Genomic DNA, 24,691 nt, shown 5'->3' with positions numbered 1-24,691 from the left:
ACAATGATTTTGACATCTAAAGGGAGGAGCTATATGAATCTGTAAGAAGGGCATCTTATCCCTGTTTCAGAAGGATGAGTACGATTGTCTCTTTCATTGATGTCAGGAATGTAAGAGTGTTAGTAAGACTCATGGAATTTACAAAATAAAAAATAATAAAAAAAATATCTGCCACAATAACCTATAGCTCCAGTTCCATGGGCTCAGGGTCCCTGCTGCTCTTTGCTTCCTCTGACATGTGGTTTCTGATAGAAATACCCACGCAGCTAATCACTGATCAAGTCAGATTACCTCTACGGCCAGAGGTTTTCAGTAGGAAAGAAATCAAAGGTAACGAGGTGCAGCGGGAACCCAGAGAAGACAGAACTACAGCTGTGAAGGACTTGAGTGTATTTTCTTTTTTATGTTAGAAACACCAATATACAAAAACTGTAAGCCTGGAATAATCCTGGAATACATTAATAGTACAAGAAAATGTTGGAAACATATTTATATCATGTTATATATCATATCAGAGAAAAATGCCTCTTTTTCCACTTCTATCCCTCCTAAGTCATGATTCACTCTAAATAAAAGTGCTGGAATCAGTCTTTATATGTATAAGCTCACTAAAGTACAGTAACCCCCCGACATGCGATGGCCCCAACATATGATCAAATCGACATACGATGGCCTCTCAGAGGCCATCGCATGTCGATGTCAGCATCGACATACGATGCTTTTATATGTCGGGGCCATCGCATTAACTGCTATCCGACAGCGCAAAATGCTTAAGCTGCTGTCGGATAGCAGTTTAAGCATCCCGGACAGGTTCAGTTACCTATCCCCGATGCTCCGGGTCCGCTTCGCGATCCTCTGCATCTTCTCCAGGTTCCGGGCCTTGCTTTCTGGCGTCGTTATTACGTCGCTGATACACGCAATCCCGGCGCCGCAACGTAATAATGTCACCAGAAAGCGAGGCCCGGACACCGGAGAAGATGCGGAAAAAGACGGAGGATCCCGAAGAAGATGCCAGAGCAGTGGGACAGCATCGGGAGCCCCTGGGACAGCATCGGGAGCAGTGAGGACGCGGTCCAGAGCAAAGGGGACAGGTGAGTATAACTTCCTACACTTTACATTGCACGAATCCCTCAACATACGATGGATTCGACAAACGATGGGTCGTTTGGAACGAATTACCATCGTATGTTGAGGGACCACTGTATTGTATTACATCTGCCCATAGAGCATATAGCGATGGAAGGAGAGAAAGTGGCTAGAAAGAGCCAGAGAGATACATTACGAGGTTCCAGTAGATTATAGTAAGTATTATAGGCCTTTTCTTGAATTATATTTAAATGGGCATATAAGGCTATTTTAGATGGGCCAGAGGGGGCAGTATAAGGAGCACCAATCTCAGTTACAGAGCCTTCAAACAGCTTGATTAATTGTGCGGCCCTTTACACTGGGCAATTTGTGGCCAATAAGGATGATTTAACTGGCTGTACAAAAGGTCCAATCTACTGATGAACAAGCATTTTATTGTTCATTGGCTGATCACTGGACCTTTTACACGGGCCAATTATTGTGAACGAGTGATCCTAGAAAAGCTTATTCATCCAATATCCAGCCCTTCTAAAAGGGCCTTAACTTTAACTTCTCCAAGGGACTAAAGCGAAGCAAAATATACTTGTCGCTTGTGACGATCAGCTTGTCCGGGTCAATTTTCTGCATGTTCGCTTTTTCCTCCTTGCACTATAATAGCCACACTATAATGCAGGACCGATTACACTTTGTAATGACACCTGTTATTTTTCCAAAACATATGCTCCGGAACAAAATAAAAAAAATAAGTTGGTGAAATTGAAATTTAAAAAATTTTTGCTAAATTGGTGGTTTTCTATTTTAGGCCATTTACCTTGTAGTCAAACTGACCTGTTATTTTGATACTTTAGGTCAGCCTGATTACAGCAATACAACATTTGCATAGTTTCTGTCATGTTTTACTAAATAAAAAAAAAAAAAACTCTCTAAACTTTCTAGATTATTTTTTTTATTGCCATTTTTTGACTCCTGTAACTTTTTTATTTTTTCGTATATCAGGCTGTATGATGGCTCATTTGTTGCACTGTAATCTGTTGTTTGTATCTGTGCCTTTATTGTATTGATCTGACTCTTTTTCTGGGATATGATGTTATAAAAAATAAATCACACAATACAAGGAGAAACAGGGAACGGCACTACCGCATATGACACGTAGCTTCTCCAATGCGCACACTAGCAACTGCAGCAGGACTCAGATGCGGAACCACTACTGTGAAATCTTCCTGTGCTCGACCCCTTTTATGTGAAAGTACAGTTCATGCCAAGAAATAGAAAAAAGAAACAGAGGGAGCACTCACAGTTAGGGAGTAGTTTCACGTGGTATATTTATTCTTGAAAATCAATGCTGTACAAACACTCCATTGAGCGGGATGCCAGGATCCCGCAAACAGCCCCAGTGAACTGCTGCCTTCGTACTGACCAAGCAGTGCTTTATCTCACCAACCCCTTCCACTACCTGGGTACAGGTAAATACACCTACTTCACCCACGTCATGGAATGGGGCGTTACACTTCGTCCATCTAAACAGTGAGTTAAAAATTAGAATACAAGATCATTACACAGGCCTTCAAATACAGCTAGAAAAATGCATTAATTTCTAATCGGTCATTTAGTCCCAGATTACCCAAGGCATTAGTCCTGAGTATCCAGACACCTTATCTCTTTAGGAGACTATTCCGTAAATCTATACCACACGCTGCAGTAACCTGTTCGATACCTAAAAAATGCAGTGCTTTCGGATCATTGCTGTGTACCTTCTTTGCATGCTTCATTACCCTAAGGGAGCCTTTACCTGTTTTGAGGGAATTTATATGCTCCCGAAATCTAATATTCAAGGGCCGAGTGGTAAATCCAATGTAAAATCTTTGGCAACTGCAGCGTATGGCATAGTCCACATTTCTAGAACGACAACATACAAAATCCCTACAACGTACCTCTACACCTCCTATAGTAACAAGTGTATTGGTGCAACAGAAATCGCACCAATTGCAACTACCACATCTAAACGTCCCTTTCAAGGTATTTTTGGCTAGCCAGTTTTTCTCTGAGGTGGCATTAAAGCTGCTTTTAACCAGTATATCTTTCAGGTTTTTACACTTTTTGAAAGTTACCAAGGGACGATTAGAGGTCCATTTATGCAAATCAGAGTCATTCTGTAAAAGAAACCAATTGTTATTAATAGCTTTCTTTATCTTCTCTGTCACTGGACTGTATGTAAAGGAAAATAAAACTTTTTTCGTTTTCTTATTCTTATCCTGATGATTTCTTTGCAATCTTTTGTTTTTTTTTATTATAATTCAATGCGGTCACAATTGTATGCCTTCACCAAGTCTTCGTCCAAGATTTTTTGGGGGTATCCTCTCTGTCCAAGACGAGCCTGCAACTCCCTAGCTTGCACCATGAAATCCCTATCCCAACTGTTGATTCTCCTTAATCTAAGAATCTGTCTATAAGGGACAGCTCTTTTAACATGCTATGGATGGTAGCTTCCGTAGTGCAAGAGGGAGTTACAGGCTGTCGGTTTGCGGTAGCCTTGGGTTACAAACTCTCCCTGAGATAAACTAACCGTTACATCCAGGTATTCAAGTTCCGACCCCCCAATCTTCCAAGTGAACCTAAGATCCATAACATTTTCATAGTTCAGGGCGGACACAAAGTCCACAAAGGTGGACTCCGTGCCTGTCTAAGCGATGAAAATGTAGCCCACAAATCTGTGGTAACATGCTATGGAGCCAATATACTTATTTTTCTCTGAGAAAATTTATTTATTTTCAAGCATGGCCACATACAGATTGGCGAGGGTGCAAGCTACGGGTGTCCCCATAGCCACACTCCCTACTTGAGTATACCAGTCATTGCCAAATCGGAATGTATTGCAGGACAGAAACAATTTTAAAGAGTCACAAATAAAGTTTCCATAATTAGGGCTTTTGTCTGAACACTCTAGGAACTCCCTAATAACCTCCACACACTTATCTTGCGGGATGCTGTTACAATGTTCTGGTACAGAGAGGTCCCGGAGTGCTCAGAGAAATTTGTTTGTGTCCTTTACCAAAGAAGAGATTTCTGACAGAAGGGGGTGGAGTAACCAATCAATAAATTGGGACAATCTGTCTCCCAGGAGGGGACTCCACCATTTTATGAACTTCGGAGAAAATACCACACTGCCTCCCTTGGATTTTTTAATAGGAGCCTTTAATAGGAGTATTGAACGGGTTACTGCAGCACGTGTTATAGATTTACAGAATAGTATCCAAAAGAGAGAAGGTGTCTGGATACTCAGGACTAATGCCTTAGGTAATCCGGGACTAAATGACAAATTGGAAATGAATGCATTTGTCTAGCTGTATTTGAAGGCCTGTGTAATGATCTTGTATTCTAATTTTTAACTCACTGTTTAGATGGACGAAGTGTAACGCCCCATTCCGTGACGTGGGTGAAGTAGGTGTATTTACCTGCACCCAGGTAGCGGAAGGGGTTGGTCAGACAAAGCACTACTTGGTCAGTGCGAAAGCAGCTGTTCACCGGGTCTGTTCACGGGCTTCTGGCGTCCCGCTTAATGGAGTGTTTGCACCGCACCAATGTTCAAGAATAAAGATACCACGTGAAACTACTCCCTAACTGTGAGTGCTCCCTCTGTTTCTTTTCTCTATTGCTTGTCATAAAAAATAATGCCATGTCATTTACTGTACGGGATATATAATGTTATATTTTAATAGTTTAAACAATTGTGCATGCAGTGATACTAAATATGTTTTTTTATATAGGAAAAGGGGGTAATTTGAACTTTTAATATGGAAGGGGTAAATGTGTCTCTTTTAAACTTGTATTAAACTTATTTTTTTTTAACACTTTATTAGTCCCTTGGGAGACTTTTAGGAGCAATCATTAGATTCCTCATACAGATCAATGCAGTTCTATTGAACTCCATTGATAAGTGTGCTCTGCACTCCAGTTATAAATGATCCACCCCACTAGACCACCAGGGAGATTTACATTGTCCCTCTAGACGCCGTTGTCAGCTTTGACAGCCGTGATCTAAAGGGTTAATAGCCAGTCACGGCGATTGCCGCATGCCAGCTATTAGCGGCCCCCAGCTACTGAAATCAGTCAGGAGCCGGCTCCATACACTCTGAGCGCCGCTGGGTTGCCTGTCCGGCCCTGCTTGCCTGAAGCAGGGCTAAATGTCAGATAAATTCACCTGCATGGTGCCCAGAACTGCATGTCCTGGGTGTCAGGCGATAGGATTTCCACATCCCTGAAGTCAACCTCTGCTTTATTGTAGTCACATACCTTCATGAACAGTAAGTTACATTTAATAATATTCATGTATGTGCGTTTATGTTAGTGTGTGTGTTTTCACTTGTTAAAATGACTCTTTGTTTTCTGGACAGAATTAAGTTTGTCTTCTGAACCACTTTCCTCAAAAACAATCCAGAAAAAAATTGCTTTCCTATCCAGAATATGCACATCCAATTATAGGACTACATATACACTCCTCTGTAAGCTATAGTCATGGGTAGTGAAGGCAGGAAGCACACCATAGAGCAGTGCTGGCAGAGGGAGGTCACACCCACTGGGAAACATAGAGCTGCTTAAACAGCACAAATATATGGCTCTAGGGACAAAATGGCATGAATCAAGTAAGACTAGGACATTTTTTTTTTAAACTTAGGTTTACTTTAAAATAGTAGGGGCTTGTGGAAAATGGGCACAATTATTTTGCAATTCTTATCCTTGTAGGTATCAAAACCCAGAACGGAAAGCCATTTATTTCTCACAAATCACCCTGTTTAAACAACCTTTGTTTTAGGGCAGCTTTTGAAAAAACACACAGTTAAAGAAAGAGCACTTTAGTCTAAAACCTTAAGTAAATAGGTTTCTATGTTTGTAAACCAACTGCACAACACCACTACTTGTTTGTTCATTATGTGGTCATTAATCCTCTATTTTATTTTTTTTTTGTAAACTTGGGAATAGTGAAGTACACATATAATGCCATAAAAAATATATGTTGACAAATATTTCCATTAAATACCATACAGTTGTCTGGGTTAACAAAAGACATGTCCTCAAAATGATAGCAAGCAAATTCCAGAAGCCCACCATAAAGTATACGAGTATGCTATCATATATCACAATGCCAAAAGCCAAAATAACACTCAGCAGTAGTGCTGACTGCTTTAGAAGGATTTTCCTAGGACGGATGTCAGAGATATCCACTAGACCTAAAGAAGTAGGGGTACAGTTAGTGTCCATGGGAGTTACAAAGATGCCCAACAGTGGTCCCCCCAAAATATGATGGCCCCAACATACAATTAAGTTAACTTATGATGTCCTCACAGAGGCCATTGTAAGTTGAATAAGATCATCAAATTACGATTCCATTCACTACAGTGTGGTGGGCATCATTACTGTTCTCAAGCAGCTGCTGGTGGAGCCATTTACTCACTGGGGGAGATTTATCAAAACCTGTCCAGAGGGAAAGTTGCCCAGTTGCCCATAGCAACCAATCAGCTCACTACTTTCATTTTCAACAAGGCCTCTGCAAAATGAAAGAAGCAATCTGATTGGTTGCTATGGGCAACTCAGTAACTTTTCCTTTGCACAGGTTTTGATAAATCTCCCCCACTGTGTCTCAGTAGAAGCTCCAGGCCTCTTTTAAAGTTGGCATAGCAGCAGGGCCGTTCTTTCTTCTCCCAGGGCCCCACAACCTAATTCATTGACGCACAACAATTCCAATCAGCCAGAAGCTTCTTGCTGCAGGCATCCATTGGCTGGGCATCCTGCAGAACTGCCTGTCCACTTTCCAATGGTGACAGTCACAGTCACTAGAGGCCTTAGTGTGAGGTCTTTTGGTGGCAGTGCAGTGTTACAGTGCTCTGATGAAACTAAGATGGTACTTTTTGGCCTCAATTCTTAAGGCCCATTCACACTATGGAATCTCTGCCTGGAGATGCTGTGAGGTGGAGATTCTAAAGTAGATGACACCATCACCACTGGCCACAATGCAGACTACATGGAGTCTGCCAAAAAAAATTTACATGTTGATTCTTTCAGCAGAGTACAGAATTCCAATTATGAAATCCACTGAAGATATTCTGCAGTGTGCACGGTGCAGCAGAATCCCATTGAAGACAATGGGAGGCTGCTCTGGAATTTTAAAACAAAATTTCTCACTTGGAAATCTCATAGTGTGAAAGGGCAACAGTGTCCTATCTGGAGGAAACCAGGCACTGTGTATCACCTGCCCATTATCATCACTATAGTTAAGCATGATGGTGGCACGGTCCAACTACACAGTGATTCTAAACACACAACCAACACAACACAGTGGCTAACGGACAACTCTGTAAATGTCCTTCAGTGGCCCAGCCCACGCCCTTACTTGAACCCTATTGAACAACTCCGGAGAAACCCGAAACTAGCTGTCCACTGACTGTCTCCATCCAACCTGACAAAGATTGAGATAACCTGCAGAGAAGAATGACAGAAAAATCCCCAAACCTTGTGGCATCATATCCAAGAAGACTGGAGACTGTCATCACTGCCAAAGATGCTTCAACTAAGTACTGAGTAATGGGTCTGAATACTTCTTGTCCATTTAATTTTTTAGTTTTTAATTTTCAATGACTTAGCAAAGATTTCTATCATTCTGTTTTCACTTTGTCATTATGGTGGAAAGTTGGAACTGTTTTAATTTTACCACAAGGATGCAACACAAAATGTAAAACAAGTTAAAAAGTCATTACATTTTCTATATGCATTGTAAAGTTGATTAAAAGTAACACACTAATCAAATGGGGAATGGGAATAGTATACACACCAGTCATATCTACGTAAAGTACCAAAAACCATATCTAAATCTTACATCTTCTGAATTTATACTATTCCATTCACACTGTTGATTACTCCCAAACAGAGTAGATTCTAAGAGCCATGTGTACAGATAACGAACCCTGTTTTTTGTTAAGCTTTTAAGTCCATTAAGTAATGTATTGGAATGATTAGTCCTATTTTACAAGGTATTGATATTTTATTCTTTCTCCATTGGCTGCTCGAGGGCTTTTCCACAGCTTAACAGTACCTTTCTGATTAAAACAAATCATAGCTTTGCTTTGCTAAATTCCTTCTTTTCAGAGCATAAGATATCAAACAAAGCTGAAAACCTGATATTGAGTTTGATCATAGATGAGCATAAAAAACACAACACAGATGAGAAGGCAACGAAAAGCTTGGAGTGAATATTGTTCCTTCTCCGTCATCTCTTTCACAGAAATGCAATGATTTTGTTAAACTTTAGTCATATTCTCTTCAACAGAGGAGGAGTGAGCTGGCTGGGATTGAAACTAAAGAATTAAATGAACAGAACTGGGCGTCAGGGTAATTTTTTTCCACCTCTGGCTATTAGTTATAAATCTTTCTGTATAGATAAATTGGCTCTTTTCTTTCAATATCTATGAAGGAGGCTAATGTCAAGCAATAACTGCTTTAATTAGAGAAAAAAAATGTCAATCTGGATTTCCTTCATTTTTCCTCATCATATGGGGAAAATAAAAGAAATCTGTTGGTCTGTTAACATTAATGAAATCTATATTTTACAGAATAGAGGTAGGTAATGCAATAATCTGCGGTGAGATCGATAGATTGACACTGAATCATCTGAAATTGCCACTTATTAGAAAAATTGAGCATTTTTCACTAGCTGTCCCATAAATATTATTACAGACATTCCCATGGTGTTGAAATATTTATTTCATTTAAAAAATAAAAAAAAAAAGAAGAAAAATAATATGTTTGAAGAATTAAGCCAAATACACATATATCTATAGTTGGAATGCTCTTCAGATATGGCCAAAATGTCTACTTATTTATTGTTTAAAAAACATATATAATAACATAAGTATATGTGGCATATTTTGTTGATTAAGACTAAAATATATGTATACATTGTTTATAGGTATAACAAGAAGTATAAAAAATTTCTGATAGAACTAGCAGGAGAACCAAGCAGATCTGGGTTACGAGGTGCTCAGGGCAGACTATCAGACTCATAAAAACAAAATAACAGCAACCATAATAATAAAACGTCCACTACTTGTAAACTGGGCCTGGCCAATAATGTTTAAACACTTTTTTTTGCCAATTTGTATAATCAGATTTTTCCTATTTTTTTTTATGGCTGCTTCATAAAAACCTTTTTTTTTTTACAATATTTATTTTAAGATCACTTTTATCACAATTATTGCTACCAATTATTGGTGTGATTGCTACTAAAAATGCAATAGTTGTAGCATGTGTCTGCACTATAGTTTTCAAACAGCAAGTATTTATGCATCAACAAATGCGTCAAACATCACAAAGAAATCACGGCACTTGAAGCTAGTCTTGTGTACACTGGGGTAAAATTTACAGGAAGCCGATATGCTCATTAATTTACAGTATTCCACTCCAACTGCGGAGTAGCTAAAGCTCTATGCACAGACATTTCAGAAGATAGAATCATGGGCTTCACCTAAACTAAGGCGAGGTCCAGTTTTTCAAGGGCTAGTAATGGACCCCTTTGGGTTTCCAAGCATCAATGACAATGACCATTGTTGGGTCATCATAGTCTATGGACCTCCTGATTGAGTCCATGAAAGACTGATTGGTCTGAAGCACACCCCTGTGCTATTTTGCTCTAGCAAACATGGGAGTTTCAGCTCCCTTTCCCCCGCCATATTTTAAAATATCTCTGTGGCAAACATGTTAACTCCTATTTATGCAATAGAAACAAAAGACAAAGCCCTACAAAAATCTCTTTAATATATTGAGACATAAATATCAGATAATTTTCCATCCCAATAGGTACAAAGCGGTTTGGAGGATAACACTATTTTCCCTCATGGACTGCTATGTAAATTTCCAACATCCTGTAATTAATCAACGCATTCTCTCCTGGCGATATAGAGCGAGTAATCAAAGTTCAGTAATAACTTCTTCTTTCTGCTCCAGCACCTGCATTTCATTTGTTTATTTTTGCAGTCTCGAAAATCCGAAGGACTGTCAAAGTGCCATAATATTAGCACAATAATCAAAGTTAATTAGCCCCTCTCAATAAACAACAACAAAGCCATAGCAGAAATTCCACTGACGGCTTTATCTCGGTTAATCGGTGGACACATGAAACTCTTTTCCTAAAGAGAGGGGAAACAAATCCCTTAGAAGTGGCAAATGGCAGGGTTTTGAAAAGTACTTATATACACAATATGCTGCCACTTAATGCTGGAGACCTGGGAGAACATGTATGAGATACGAGAGCCACCTGCTGCCTGAACAGATCTTGGCGCAGCTTATAAAAGCTAGAAGAACAGCCCACCCTTTCAGTGCCTTATGGTTTGGAAAAGAATGAAAGAGGTCATAGAACAGCATGTATTTCAAGGTAAAATAGTCTGATAGAAAAAGCCATATACCCTACCGACAAATATGAAACATGAATGTTAATAGAAAATTGCATATTTTACTAACACCTTGTCCACATACAAGTTCATTGAAGCAAAAACAATAAAAAAAATTCCCCCTGGAATGTTGTTTTATTTGTACCGTTGTGATGTCTTCTTACCGGGACATCTTATGCCCCTACTTCATAAGCTACAAATGTGAAAACCTCTTTAAAGAGTAAAAAATATATATATATTTTATTTTGCTGAAGGTATAAATAAAAATATAAAATTATAATTACTTACTAATGGTTCTCTGCTGCTCACTGCTTCTCCCCATTTCCGAGACCAAACAGAGGAGAAGCACCTGACTTCTGGGATAAAACTAACTACCGTATATACTCGAGTATAAGCAGAGTTTTTCAGCACTGAAAACGCCCCCCTCGGCTCATACTCGAGTGAACTCTCCGCCTGTCAATGACTTCATCAGTGGTCTTCAACCTGCGGACCTCCAGATGTTGCAAAACTACAACTCCCAGCACCTCTTCTCCACGCTTCGGCCCCGACGTAGTGACGTTGCCTTGACGACGACGCACAGGGACGTTCATGCGCAACGTCCCTGTGCGTCGTCGGCAAGGCAACGTCACTACTCCGGGGTCGGGGCCGAAGCGTGGAGAAGATGCCCCCCCCCCGGTGAAAATGGACAGCCCACAACGACTAACCATCCCCAACGGACGGTCCCTGCAGCATAGATGGCCCGGACCAGCTCACCCTAACGTCCCGCCGAGGGGAGGTGAGTACAAAACAAAAGGGGGGTGGGGGGCTGGATGATGACGAAGGCCGCAGTGGTCTTCAACCTGCGGACCTCCAGAGGTTTCGAAACTACAACACCCAGCATGCCTGGACAGCCGATGGCTGTCCGGGTATACTGGGAGTTGTAGTTTTGAAACCTCTGGAGGTCCGCAGATTGAAGACAACTGATGAAGGGATTGACAGGGGGTGATGATGAAGGAGGGGATGATGACGGGGGTCTGGATGATTACAAGGGGGGATGATGTATTTCCCACCCTAGGCTTATAGTTGAGTCAATAACTTTTCCTGGGTTTTTGGGGTAAAATTAGGGGCCTCGGCTTATATTCGGGTCGGCTTATACTCGAGTATATACGGTAACAAATTAACTAAATAAATAAATACATAAATATTAACAGACCTCACCACACCCATCATGGTGCCTGGGTCCCCTTTGATCACCACTTCATGTTGATTTGCCCCAGCCATTGATTGATTGAACAGACATTTTTTGTGTGACAAGTTGTGTACCAGGAAGTGAAGATCAGAAGGCTCCCAGCCACTGTCAGAACGTCAGAGATAAAGGATGTGTGAATACTGTTTTTCTTAAAAAAATTTAACTCCATTTGCCCCCTCCCCTTTTTATGTTATGCCACAAGACACCAACAGGTATAGATACTAACTGATAAGAAAACCTTTAAAGAATAGAGATTTAGTGTGTTGCATAATCTTCATTTACTTAGGGAAGACACAAGTTTCATCAGGGTCACTCTTTTACATGGGCTGATTATAGGCTGAATGAGTGTTCCTGGAAAAACAAATCCCCAATAACCGGCCCATGTAAAAGGGCCACTGTTTGCTTTTTCATCAGTTGAATTAATCTTTTGTGCAGTCATTTAAATTATCATTATTGTGCAGCCAATAATGATGAATTTAAAGGTATCTATTGATTAGTACTTGAAATTAACATTAAATGTCTGTATTTAAAAAGAATGGCGTATTGTCCTGTAGTTTTAACATTTAAAGACTACAGTCTGCAATGTCAATATGCAATTTTATTATTTACGTGTATGCAATAATGTATGGCAATATCGTGACTTACCCATTCATCTACTATCTGCCGTTTGGCTTCATTCGCCTTTTGGAGGTTCCTGCATGCCAGGATTACGAGCGCACCATGAAGAGCCAAGGAACGTACTGTCTCAAATCCTACAGGAGCCAAAGCATGAAAATAGAATCAAAACCTTTACTTCTCCAATGGTTCCTACATAAAGGCAGCAAAAACCTGACCAAATTATAAACCTTCAATAAGCTACTAATCCATTTATTAAAGGGGTTCTCCGGTGCTTACACATCTTTTCCCCTATCCAAAGGATAGGAGATAAGATGCCTGATCGCGGGAGTCCCGCCGCTGGGGACCCCGGGATCATGCACGCGACACCCCGTTTGTAATCAGTCCCCGGAGCATGTTCACTCCGGGACTGATTACAGGCGACCACCGGGCCGGCGGCGTGTGACGTGACGCCTCCGCCCCGTGTGAAGTCACGCTCCGCCCCTCAATGCAAGCCTACAGGAGGGGGCGTGACAGCTATCACGCCCCCTCCCATAGGCTTGCATTGAGGGGCGGAGCGTGACGTCACACGGGGGCAGAGGCGTGACGTCACACGCCGCCGGCGCGGTGGTCGCCTGTAATCAGTCCCGGAGCGAACACGCTCAGGGGACTGATTACAAACGGGGTGCCGCGTGCATGATCCCGGAGGTTCCCAATGGCGGGACTCCCGCGATCAGGCATCTTATCCCCTATCCTCTGGATAGGGGAAAAGATGTGTAAGCACCGGAGAACCCCTTTAAATAACTCACAAAAGTAACTGATAAAAATTCATACATTTTCTTGACCACAAAAAATGCAAATATAATAAATACAATACAAAAAAGGCAAGAAAGAATCCCTCCCTAAACAGGTAAAAAACATATATATCTTCAAAAATGTCAGGGAACCCCACATATATAAATTACTGTATATTAGTATCAAGCAGAACAGCCTATTCAATTTCCCGGGTTCAATCTCCAAGTATAGCTGTTATATTATATACTAGCTGAGTACTCGGCGTTGCACGATTTTTCGTTCCTAATCCATATTGGGGAGAAAAATAAACAAATGAGGAAGCTTTTGACTTCATATCCCGTCCTTATATATTGTTGTCATATCCCAACCCCATATCCCGTCCTCATATCCCGTCATCATATCTTGACCTCATATCCCGACCTCATATCCCGTCCTCATATCCTGATTTGGGACTGATTTGTGATGAAGATATTGTAAGCTGAAAATAGAAGGGGACGTGGCTTTGTGGAACTGATTTGCAAGCCAGACCGATGCACAAAAAGGGTAGATAATAAAAGGGGTGGGGCTTAAAATGTGGGCATGTGTTTGTGAGATGGGTTGTGGCTTGCAAGCCGGATCGACACATTCACCAGGAGATGCAGAGCGGAGCTTGTGGAGTAAAGTACTGGAAATCCCATATACTTGCATGGGACTTGAAACAAAAACCCAGATTTTATATAAGGGTGTAGGTAAGGGATAATTTAACTATCACATATTTTTATTTGACATATAAGTAATATGTGTACCAGGTATTATTGAAATATCTCCAGCCGTACGGAAGTTATATGGGAACATACATTTCCTATTGATTTGCATGAGACTTTAAATAAAAACCCAGACCGTCACAAATGGGGGTAGTAAAGGGTTAAATTAACTATCCTATATTTTTAGTGGACATATAAGTAACATGTGACCAAGTATTATCGAAATATCTCCAGCTGTTTGGAAGTTATGCAGTAGCATATATTTCCCATAGACTTGTATGGGACTTTAAACAAAAACCCTGACCCTGGCAAATGAGTAAGGGTTAAATCACCTATCCTATGTTTGTTGTTGACATATAAGTAACATGTGTGCCAAGTTTCATGTTAATATATTTAGCTGTTTGCAAGTGATGCTGGAACATACACACATACACATATACACACACACACACACGGGGAGATGTATTAAAACCAGTCAAGAGGAAAAGTTGCCCAGTTGCCCATAGCAACCAATCAGATCACTTCTTTCATTTTGCAGAAGCCTTGTTAAAAAAAAAAAAAGAAGCGATCCGATTGGTTGCTATGGGCAACTTGGCAACTTTTCCTCTGGACAGGTTTTGATAAATCTCCCTCACAGAGTTTTATATATATAGATTGCATAATACCCTCAAAGTAGCATAGTATGTCGAATAAACATCACTAGTAGCCAGCTATCAAGTTAAATACAGATAGTTCCTATACATTTCATCAAAAAATACATTTTGCCAGCATGTTGTGTGGACCCCACAACACATCAGTAATATAACAGCAGGGCTAAACAATATATCGCAATTGAATCACGATTTTTACACGAGGGTGTATGAAGCAAGCTCAGGATAATGGCTAATGCCGGTCATCCCCAATCCGGGTGATGTTCAGCATTAACCCTTTAGGCGCCGCAATCAAACTTGATGACGGCATCTAAAATTCCCAAAATCAAGTGCTGGTAGCTCGGTGGGGCTAACCGGGACACCTGATCAACTGAGAGGATGGGCAGAGGATCCCTACCTGCCTCCGTCCTGTCCGATCAACGCTCCAATAATGCAAGCAGAATATCTGATTTGGTCACTTTATTTAGCAGATAAAAATTAATAAAAAGTGATCAAAAAGTCCCATCAAGACAAAAATGGTAACGAAAAAAAAATACAGATCACGGCGCAAAAAATTAGCCCTCAAACTGCCTTGTATAGGGAAAAAAAAAGTTATAGGAGTCAGAAGAGGACATTTTAACCCCTTAAGGACGCAGGGTTTTTCGGTTTTTGCACTTTCGTTTTTTCCTCATCACCTTCTAAAAATCATAACATTCAATTTTGCACATACAGACCCCTAGGAGGGCTTTTTTTTGCACCACCAATTGTACTTTATAATGACATTAATCATTTCACCACAAAATTTATGGCAAAACCAGAAAAAAAAAATTTGGTTGGCAAAATTGGGAAAAAACTTCCTTTTGTAAATTTTGGAGGCTTCCGATTCTATGCAGTACACTTTTTGGTAAAATTGACAATATATCTTTATTCTGTAGGTCCATATGGTTAAAAGGATACCTGATTTATATAAGTTTATTTTACTACTTTATAAAAAAAATTATAACAACATGCACCAAAATTAGTATGTGTAAAATTGTTATCTTCTGACCCCTCATTTTTTGCACCGTGATCTGAAGTTTTTATCAGTATCATTTTTGTTTTGAAGGGACTTTTTGATCGCTTTTTATAGCTTTTTTAGGGTATACAAAGTGACCAAAAATACGCAATTTCTTATTTTATTTTGATGTGTACGCCAATGACCATGTGGTTTAATCAACATATTTTTATAGTTCAGACATTTAAACACGCGGTGAAACCACATATGTTTATTTTTATTATGTTTACATATTTTTTGATTTGGAAATTGGGAAAAGGGGGGGGGGTGATTCAAACTTCTAATATGGAAGTTAGTTATTAGGTGTGTTTTTTTTTTACTTTTTATTCCCCTTTTTCCCTTTTATTTTTTACACTTTTAGTCCCTTAAGAGGACTTTTAGAAGGAATCAGTAGATTCCTCCTGCAGATCAACTTTGACAGCAGCGATCTAAAGGATTAATAGCCGGCAGCGGCGATCGCCGCATGTCGGCTATTAACACTGGCCCTTAGCTACAGGAATCAATTGGGGTCCGGCCGGAATGGCGCAGGCTCGAGTCAGGAGCTCGCACCATACACCAATTGCCGTCTCAGGACTAGCTGGCTCGTCCTTAGACAGCAACGGGTTAAGCATACTGATTTTTATGTTATGGCACCTGCACTGAATCACTAATGTGTTTGTTTTACTGCCTACAATAAATCATTGCTGCAAGAACTTCTGTATGGTGAGTGCCCTATTTACATTTCTACATACATGTTGGACTTTGTACAGATTGCGCATTCTGATAGTGAGCACCAATTTATGTGTCATGCCATTTGCTGTCAGAATTAGAGATTATAGTCCACCTTGGGATCAGCAGTTAGTTAGTGTTGTGGAGCAGTGCAGCGTTTGATTCTAATGTGATATGTGTATATATGTATATATATATATATATATATATATATATATATATATATATTTTTTTTTTTTTTTTATATTAAATTTGAGTAGTCGTATTAGTCCAGTGATGCAGATGCAAATCAAAATATGTTGCAGTATCTTGTAATACCTTTTTTATTGGACTAACAGAATTTTGTAGAGACAAGCTTTCGGGATTCCTCCCTTTATCAAGTACAAAGCAAATCCCGAAAGCTTGTCTCTACAAAATGCTGTTAGTCCAATAAAAAAGGTATTATATATATATATATATATATATATATATATACAGTATATATATATATATATATATATATATATATATATTTATTTATTTATTTATTTTTTTCCATTTTACTGTAGATTTTGTGGTAAAATGAGTGATGTCCTTAAAAAGAAAATTAATGGCACAAAAAATAAGCCTTATATCGGCCTGTAGGTGGAAATTAAAAATGTTATGGCTATAAGAAGCGAGGAAGAAAAACTGAAACACCCTTGATCCTTAAAGGAGAGCTCCGGGATATGAAACTTACCTACTAAGGTAGTGGTAAGTTTCAGATCGCTCGGGGTCCGACCGCTGGGGCTCTCCGCGATCTCCCGTACGGGGCCCTCGGCTCTTTGCTGAAATGATGTGGCAGCCTACATGCCCCCTCAATACATTTCAATGGCAGAGGCGGAGACTGCCAAATTCAGTGCCCCGGCTCTCCCTTAGATATGTATTGAGGGGGCATGTCGGCTGCCACATTATGCGGTGGTCAGACACACACCCTGGCCGCTGACTGCTGCGGCCCTGTACGGGAGATCGGGGGGGTGGCCCAGCGGTTGGAGCTGACCCTTATCCCCTATCCTTAGGATAGGTTATACGTTTTCTTATCCCGGAGTACTCCTTTAAAGGAAGTATGTTCCTCCCAGCAATTTATAGTGAAGTGCAGCAGCTTGGGAGGGAGCAAAGTCACAACACCAGAGTGTCTGCAGACTATACCAAGCCAGGCACATGAAATGTGATGGAGGAATTAAAGGGATACTCCACTGCTCCAGGACACGGAACATTTTTTTTCAGAATGTTCGGAGCCGGAGGCCGTGATCGTGAAATCACGGCCACGCCCCTCGTGCTGTCACACCACGAGCATCACAAACACGGCCTCCGGAACACGGCATTTGTTTAGAATGCCAGATGCTGCAAGAAAATGTGAGGGACCCCAGCAGCGGGACCCCCTTGATCACACATCTTATCAACTATCCTTTGGATAAGGGGATAAGATGTCTAGCACATTTTCCCCAAATCCTGCAGTCCTATATAGTAGGGATAGACTGATTATCGGTTTGGCCGATATCATCGGCCGATAATCACGATTTTGGGCATTATCGGTATCGGCAATTACCTTGCCAATAATGCCCCGCCCCCCCACGCACTGCACCACCTCCCCCCACCACACCGCCGCTGCCCCATTGCCTCCCCCATCGACAATTTTATAATTACCTGTCCGTGGGGCCCGCGCTACTTGTGGCTCCTGCGGTGTCCTGCGCTGTCCTGCATTATGCTGTGCGCTGCGCAATGACGAGTGACGTCCTCAACGCGACGTCACCGTCAGTGCGCACAGGGACAGCTCAGGACGGGAGTCAGAAGAAGCGCGGACCCCGGGAACAGGTAATTATAAAACCAGTGGCTAAACTCAGGACGGGCAGGGGGAGAGAAGCGGGTGGCGGCAGTCTCTGGGAAGGGTGGGGCAGCGGTGGTGGAAGCGCAGGCCCCGGGAACAGGTAATTATAAAACCGGGGATGGGAGAGGCAATGGGGCAGCGGCAGTGGTTAAACCCAGGACAGGCAGGGGGAGAGAAGCGGGTGGCGGCAGCGGCGGTCTCTGGCCCCGAAAAAGCCGCTGCAGTTTATTTATTTATATAGCGCCTACAGATTCCACACCCGCCTTAAATCATTGATCTGCAGCGGCTTCTGTAGGGCTGGGTGGGTGGGGGGTAAAGAGTGGTGAAAAGTCGATAACTTATACCGGAATATCGGTATAAGTTATCGACTATCGGCCGGAAAGTCCACAGCTTATCGGTATCGGCCCTAAAAAATCTATATCGGGCGATCCCTATTATATAGCAGTAATTTAAGATTAAGAACAACTTCATTTCACATAGAATTGCCAGCTAACTAATGAGTCTCCACAAGCAATGCCAAAACATCTAGACAGCCACTCCCCAATTCATACAATACAAAAAAAAATATATATTCCATAATATTATAATAATAGCACCAATGGATTACACAGCACTTTCCAATTTTGAGGGTACAAATAAAGATGAGTATCAGACATCGCAATACTACACACTTAATATTCAAACAAGAGGAGTTCGCGAGAGATTACAGTTTATGAGGGATTGGGTTGGAAACTGCCGAATATGGCACTTTTGATGTATCCAAGAACCAGAGTTCTCAAAAGAGGGACAAAATGATAGTATGGGAAACCACTTAGGGAATGTTATAAACCTGCTTGAAAAGATGGGTCTTTAGGGAATATTTAAAACTGTAAATGATGTGTATAAGTCATTTGAGGTAATGCTTTCCAGAGAAACGGTGCAGCACAAGCAAAGTCATGGAGAGGGGAGTCCATCACAGGTATCCGTCGGTATCCTACCTAGAATGGAATGCCGATGTACACTGTAGCATACTACAGAGGGCTGATTTCTGCTGGCATATGCTTATTTAACTTGACTGACTTGCGTGGTCTACTGTACTTTTCACAGCCTTAGGCTGACTCAGGACAGTGGTTTATCAGAAACTTGCAAACTGCATCAATCACCAATTATACAACACTTCCCTTTAAAGACTTCTTTTAAGGGAAACTGACAGCTGGTTCACCCGCACTAAACATTATAAACAGGGCTATAGTGCAGATGAACTGGATAAAAATGAGATATACCTGCAGACAAAGTGCTCACAATGGCAAGGGGGTCTTATGAATATTTATGAGGTGGGCAAACAAATGGGAGAAGCGTGGAGACTGAGGAAGGGAAACCCTTGCCTTCATTAAAGGACGGCATTAGCTAATAAGGAACAAACCTAAATACTTCTTGTATCATTTGAAAGGTAGCACTGATTGGAGTAAGTTACGGTATATCTAATTTTAATCCAGCTGTCAGTTTCTCTTTAACCACTTGCAATTTGCCGATTTACTTCTTCTCTGTGACTCTGCAAGGACATTTATGAATGACCTTGAATGTTCTATAGCTGCAGGAGAGGTGAAAGACAGGAATGGTTTATTGCTTATCCTACCAATTGCTGTTTACATGGTGTTTAATGTGGCCACCACATGCTCGCCAGGTAGCTCCAGGAGATGCTGGGTCTTAGTAGACCCAGATCAGCATTACACGGCAAGTCAGGAGGTTGAATTTCCTACATTACTGGGGTTATTATAACAACCCCAGTTAAACAGTTACTGGGGAAATCAACTATAAAAATGATATAGTTTATGTTAAAATGTCCCAAAATGTCTTTTATGATCTTGTGAGTGGCACAATGTGTACAATAAAAAAAATGAAGACAAAAAAAACCACCAACCGTACAAACTACAGTTTTTAAGTTATATTTAATTTTTCCCTGATATAAGAAAATTAAAAATATGAATATAAAAATGACACTGTATCACAGAAAAAGATGCAAAAATTCTTTGAAAGACAAAGTAAGAAGCTTTGTTGCTTTAAAACACATACCGTATATAATTTAAAAAAAAATGAAAATAAAACAAGTCTGCTCATGAACATGGAAAAATGGCTCGGTCTTGAACTGGTTAAAGAATAAGGGTAGAATCCCAAAAAAATTAAAAAAACATATCCCATTCCTCCAAACAGAAGAGTCTATATGCAATTTCTCATGATAAAATGATGTTCTCAATAAGTGGAGATGTAACTGTTCATCCCTTATTGCTGTCTTTTTCTCCCCTCATGAAAGTAAAATAAAATTCCCTGTAACGCTTGGTCTCCGGAATGCTGAGTTGCAACAATGCTTATAGAAAATGCTCATTGCTGAGACAGGTGTATAAAGACACCCTTGGATCTCACTTGGATCGCTACTGTATAGACATGCAGAAAATTTACTGTTGAATTAACTGGGTTAACTGGATTATTCTAAATTTACCGAGTAAACTCTTGCCGTTTCTCACACACACTCTGGGGACTCATTCATTGTTGTGTATCGTACACTACTTCAAATAAAAGCATTTAAAAATTAAGTGTGGTTTGCAAGATTGATGAAGAAACCATATGTCCTCTATTAAATAGAGAAAGGCAAAATTGTATAATTACGTTGTTTAATGTACTTAGCAAATATTTGGAATTAGCCTATGGAAATCCACTAAAGTGATTAGGAATTATGATGTACAACAAGATAATACAGTTGGGATTCTTTGTGCTGCCTTTTTCTTAATGTGACATGGCAAGAAACGGGCATTAGAGGAGATAAGTGGCAGTTTAAAATAATAATCATAATAAAAACAGCAGAATACAATTAGCGAAAAAGGAAAGAAATGTGATAACATCCGGAAAATCTGCGAAAATCTGCAAAGTTTTTATTGTCATGACGTCAAAGAAAAGGAGAAATAAAACCCCAAGGAGTTAAATTGCTTAGTCTAAGAGTTTATGGATGTTCTCACAAAAGTGACAAAGAACTTGGCTTAATTAAAGTGCTGCAGGGTCCATGGTACCCAAGGGCTGGCTTGAGATGCAGATATTGGCAGACATGGATTTCCTTGTGTGATAAGTTCTCTATTGAAAGACGATCGCTGCCAAACATGTGACCTTGACCTCTGTGGTGTTCGGCAGATGGTGTAAACATCTTTTCTCATTACAGTGCCCTTGCTATACAGTAAATGATAACACATACCTCTAAAGAACAACTTAAATTGCATACATTGAATACTTCCAAAGGTTTAGGAACATGTGTAGTTACATGTGATAGTAGAGGTAAGCCATTAGGCACAACAAATACCAATATTACTGTATATACTGTATCTGCTGTTTTATAGTTTTACAAATAGACCTACCGTACTAGATTGATTATAAAAGATATTATATGTGGACATCCTCCCACTGCAAAATGCTATACTAGGCCATAGGGGTAAATTATAGAGGGGACCAAAGGCATTTGTGAAGAGGCCTCCATAGCATAGGGATCTACACCACCCCAAGCCCTTCCCATAAACTATATATGTAAAAATATCAAGAAAGTACTTTCAACAATATGGAAAAGTTTAAAGGGGTATTCCAGGCCAAAACTTTTATATATATATATATATATATATATATATATATATATATATATATATATATATCAACTGGCTCTGGAAAGTTAAACAGATTTGTAAATTACTTCTATTAAAAAATCTTAATCCTTCCAATAGTTATTAGCTTCTGAAATTGAGTTGTTGTTTTCTGTCTAACTGCTCTCTGATGACTCACGTCCCGGGAGCTGTGCAGTTCCTATGGGGATATTCTCCCATCATGCACAGCTCCCGGGATGTGACATCATCATTGAGCAGTTAGACAGAAAACTTCAGAAGCTAATAACTATTGGAAGGATTAAGATTTTTTAATAGAAGTAATTTACAAATCTGTTTAACTTTCCGGAGCCAGATGATATATATATATATATATATATATATATATATATATATATATATATATATAAAAAGGTTTTGTCTGAAATACCCCTTTAAGGCTAAGTCCACACTACAGAATTTCCTCAATTGATTTTGTTGTATGTTTCTGTCCGGTGAGTTGGTATCCGTGCGGAATGGAGGTGGATTTTTAGCTCAGAATTCCGTGCAGAAGATCCCATTTATCATATTTATATCCAGAATTTACTTTTTGTTCCTCTCCAGCATTTTAATAACTAAACTGGGCACTGGGATATCAGGCATCAATTATCAATTATCTATGTAGCAAGCCAGATATATCCCTGATAAGGCATTTTTTTTAAGCTTGGCATCACTGAGGCTTTTTTTTCTGCACCCTTTATAGGTGTAAAGCTGTATATGTATGTATTAGCAATTGATTTATATTTTACTGTAAAAAAAAAAAAGTCCACTGAAATGTATTTATTTATTTGTTACGTTATATACCAATGGTCATAAATGAATGCATACATTTATTGTAATTTGTTGCAGTCTTGACTATTTTAAGCTGTGGAACATAAATCAAATTTAAAAAAAAATATTTTATTATATGAAAAAAAAAAAATTTATTTCCTCTTATTTCTATTAATAGAAACCCCATATGATTTTTTAATCCTTTATTTCTGGTTTTAAAGGAAGCAAAGTGTAAGCTTAGAAACAATTTTAGAAAAAGTGTACAGAGGGGAGACTGCCTTAGCATGCAGGCCAGGTCAACTGGAACTCCTCCATGTAGAGCAGAGAAACTGAGCTACAGAAACAAAACTCCAGTAAGCTCATAAAATCAGGAGGAATAAAGAATACCAAGCCTCTATGATTGGAGAAAGATCATTATGAGAGTATATGACATGATGTAGTCCAATGAGAAGAAATAGCAAGGGGGGGGGGTAATAAAAGAGGGGAAAAGCATGAGAAAAGGGTGGGAAAATAAGAGTGTAAGGGCGGTGGAAAAAATAAAAAGGGGAAATTGGATCAGGGTTAGGGGCGAGTAACACCTTTATCTGTGTGAGGAAATTGGGTAAGTCAAGTCAAATCAGAGTAAGAGAATGAATTTCTATTTCGCCAAGACGTGAAGCTTAACCAGTAGTGTGGTGTGAATTTAGCTGTGGCGTGGTAAAGGCTTCTTTTCTCATTACAGTCCCTACTGGGGCAGTCACGGATCTGAATTGTGAGAGTACAACATTATGTCAAATGCAATAATGGGGCAAATCTTTTAGTTTTTTCTGAGATGTGGGTGCTCTGGTGAGTTGAGGGCAGGATCTTTTGTGTATCTGCATCCTAGAGGTTCACTCAGCGCCTCACTTATATTTGCCTACATATTGAACAATTGACATTCTTATGTTATACTCCGCACTTGTTTGTCTCCTGATGTATATTGTGGTGATCTATTTATGCATTTTTGTGACCACAATTTAAGGAGTACTGCAGCCGTAGACAACTTATCCCCTAACGCTGGGACCCCCTGCAATCTCCCATATGAGGACTCACCACTGTTGCAGCTTTGTGCGGCTAATGCTCGTGTTGTCAATCTCACTAAGAGGTCGACAGACTCACCACCTCTTATTCAGCTCCATGGGAGAGGCAGGGATGCAAGAACGCTGCATCTCCAACTCCCCCATAGAGATACATGGAGGGTGCATGTCAGTCACGGTGTCATCCTGCGGCCGACACACCTCATACATGGGCAGAGCCAGGGCCCCATACAGGAGATCAGGGGGGGGGGGGGGGGGTCCTAGCATCCTTTAAGCCCACAGTTTATGTTGATATCTGCTTTTTTGGGGCAATAAGGGAGATTATTATTGATCTGATCTGTGTACTGTTTTTCTGACTGCTGCTGATTTTTTATGTGACTTTTCCATGTGAATTTTATTGCATTGTATTTTGTACTTAAAAATTATTTATCAGCACTGTTATCTTGGTCCATGTATGTTGCTGTTTTGAAATTAATACACCTGCATTCGAGCTATCGCACTGGATATCTTCTTTTCTTCAGTAAAGATTATTTAAAAATATTTTTGGTTGTTGGGTGCATTGGGATAGGTATTTATATAGTGGGGTTTTTGCACTGAACATTTCTTTTGTTCTGTGATAAATTGGCACATTCATTGGATTAGATTTATTATGGCATACTACAGGATTACAGAGGTTATCCAGCAAAACCTTTTTTTTTCCATTATTGAACACAGGCTGGGTAAGGACATATATTTATATATATATATAAAAAAAAAAAAAGCTACCAGTATTTTTGTTATTGTATCTATACCCCCCCACCTTTTTTTTTTTTTGCATCCTCCTTCCCCAATCCATTTTTATTGTAAAAAAAATGTGTAAAACTTTGAATGAGAAACAAAATCTACTTAACTGCCTTTATTATCACAGTGCCTGGTCTCCAATGAACTTTGCCTTCTGATGCTGCAGACAATGGTCCTTATTTACTAAGATTGTTGTGTAGGTTTCTTTGTGAATTTTAATTCCCTACAATTTATTTTCCACGGTATTTACTAAGGTTTCCCTACATTTTCCCCTTTCCCTACATTTTGCTATTTTTACACATGCTCTGATCTGTA

The 24,691-nt window shown here is 39.9% G+C and overlaps 1 protein-coding gene across 16 annotated transcripts in view; it reads right to left on the bottom strand.

Annotated features, from left to right (window-relative positions):
* WWOX (WW domain containing oxidoreductase) overlaps nucleotides 1–24,691 on the bottom strand; it is a 1,139,839-nt gene that overhangs the window by 1,012,286 nt on the left and 102,862 nt on the right. For 14 of the 16 annotated variants that reach the window (XR_008845171.1, XM_056526118.1, XM_056526119.1 and 11 more), the window contains exon 6: nucleotides 12,394–12,500. Coding sequence is in view for 15 of the 16 variants with exons in the window: in XM_056526118.1 (XP_056382093.1) it covers nucleotides 12,394–12,500 (107 nt within the window). In the remaining variant the exon portion in view is untranslated. Of the gene's footprint in view, nucleotides 1–2,403; nucleotides 2,604–9,857; nucleotides 10,260–12,393; nucleotides 12,501–24,691 lie in introns of those variants that run through there. The other 2 variants (XM_056526130.1, XM_056526125.1) reach the window with 2 other exon arrangements.

Source organism: Hyla sarda, chromosome 6 (assembly GCF_029499605.1).
Source record: "Hyla sarda isolate aHylSar1 chromosome 6, aHylSar1.hap1, whole genome shotgun sequence".
Classification (NCBI taxonomy): Eukaryota; Metazoa; Chordata; class Amphibia; order Anura; family Hylidae; genus Hyla; species Hyla sarda.
Note: the sequence above shows the minus strand (reverse complement) of the source record. Positions and strands in the feature narration are given on the sequence as shown.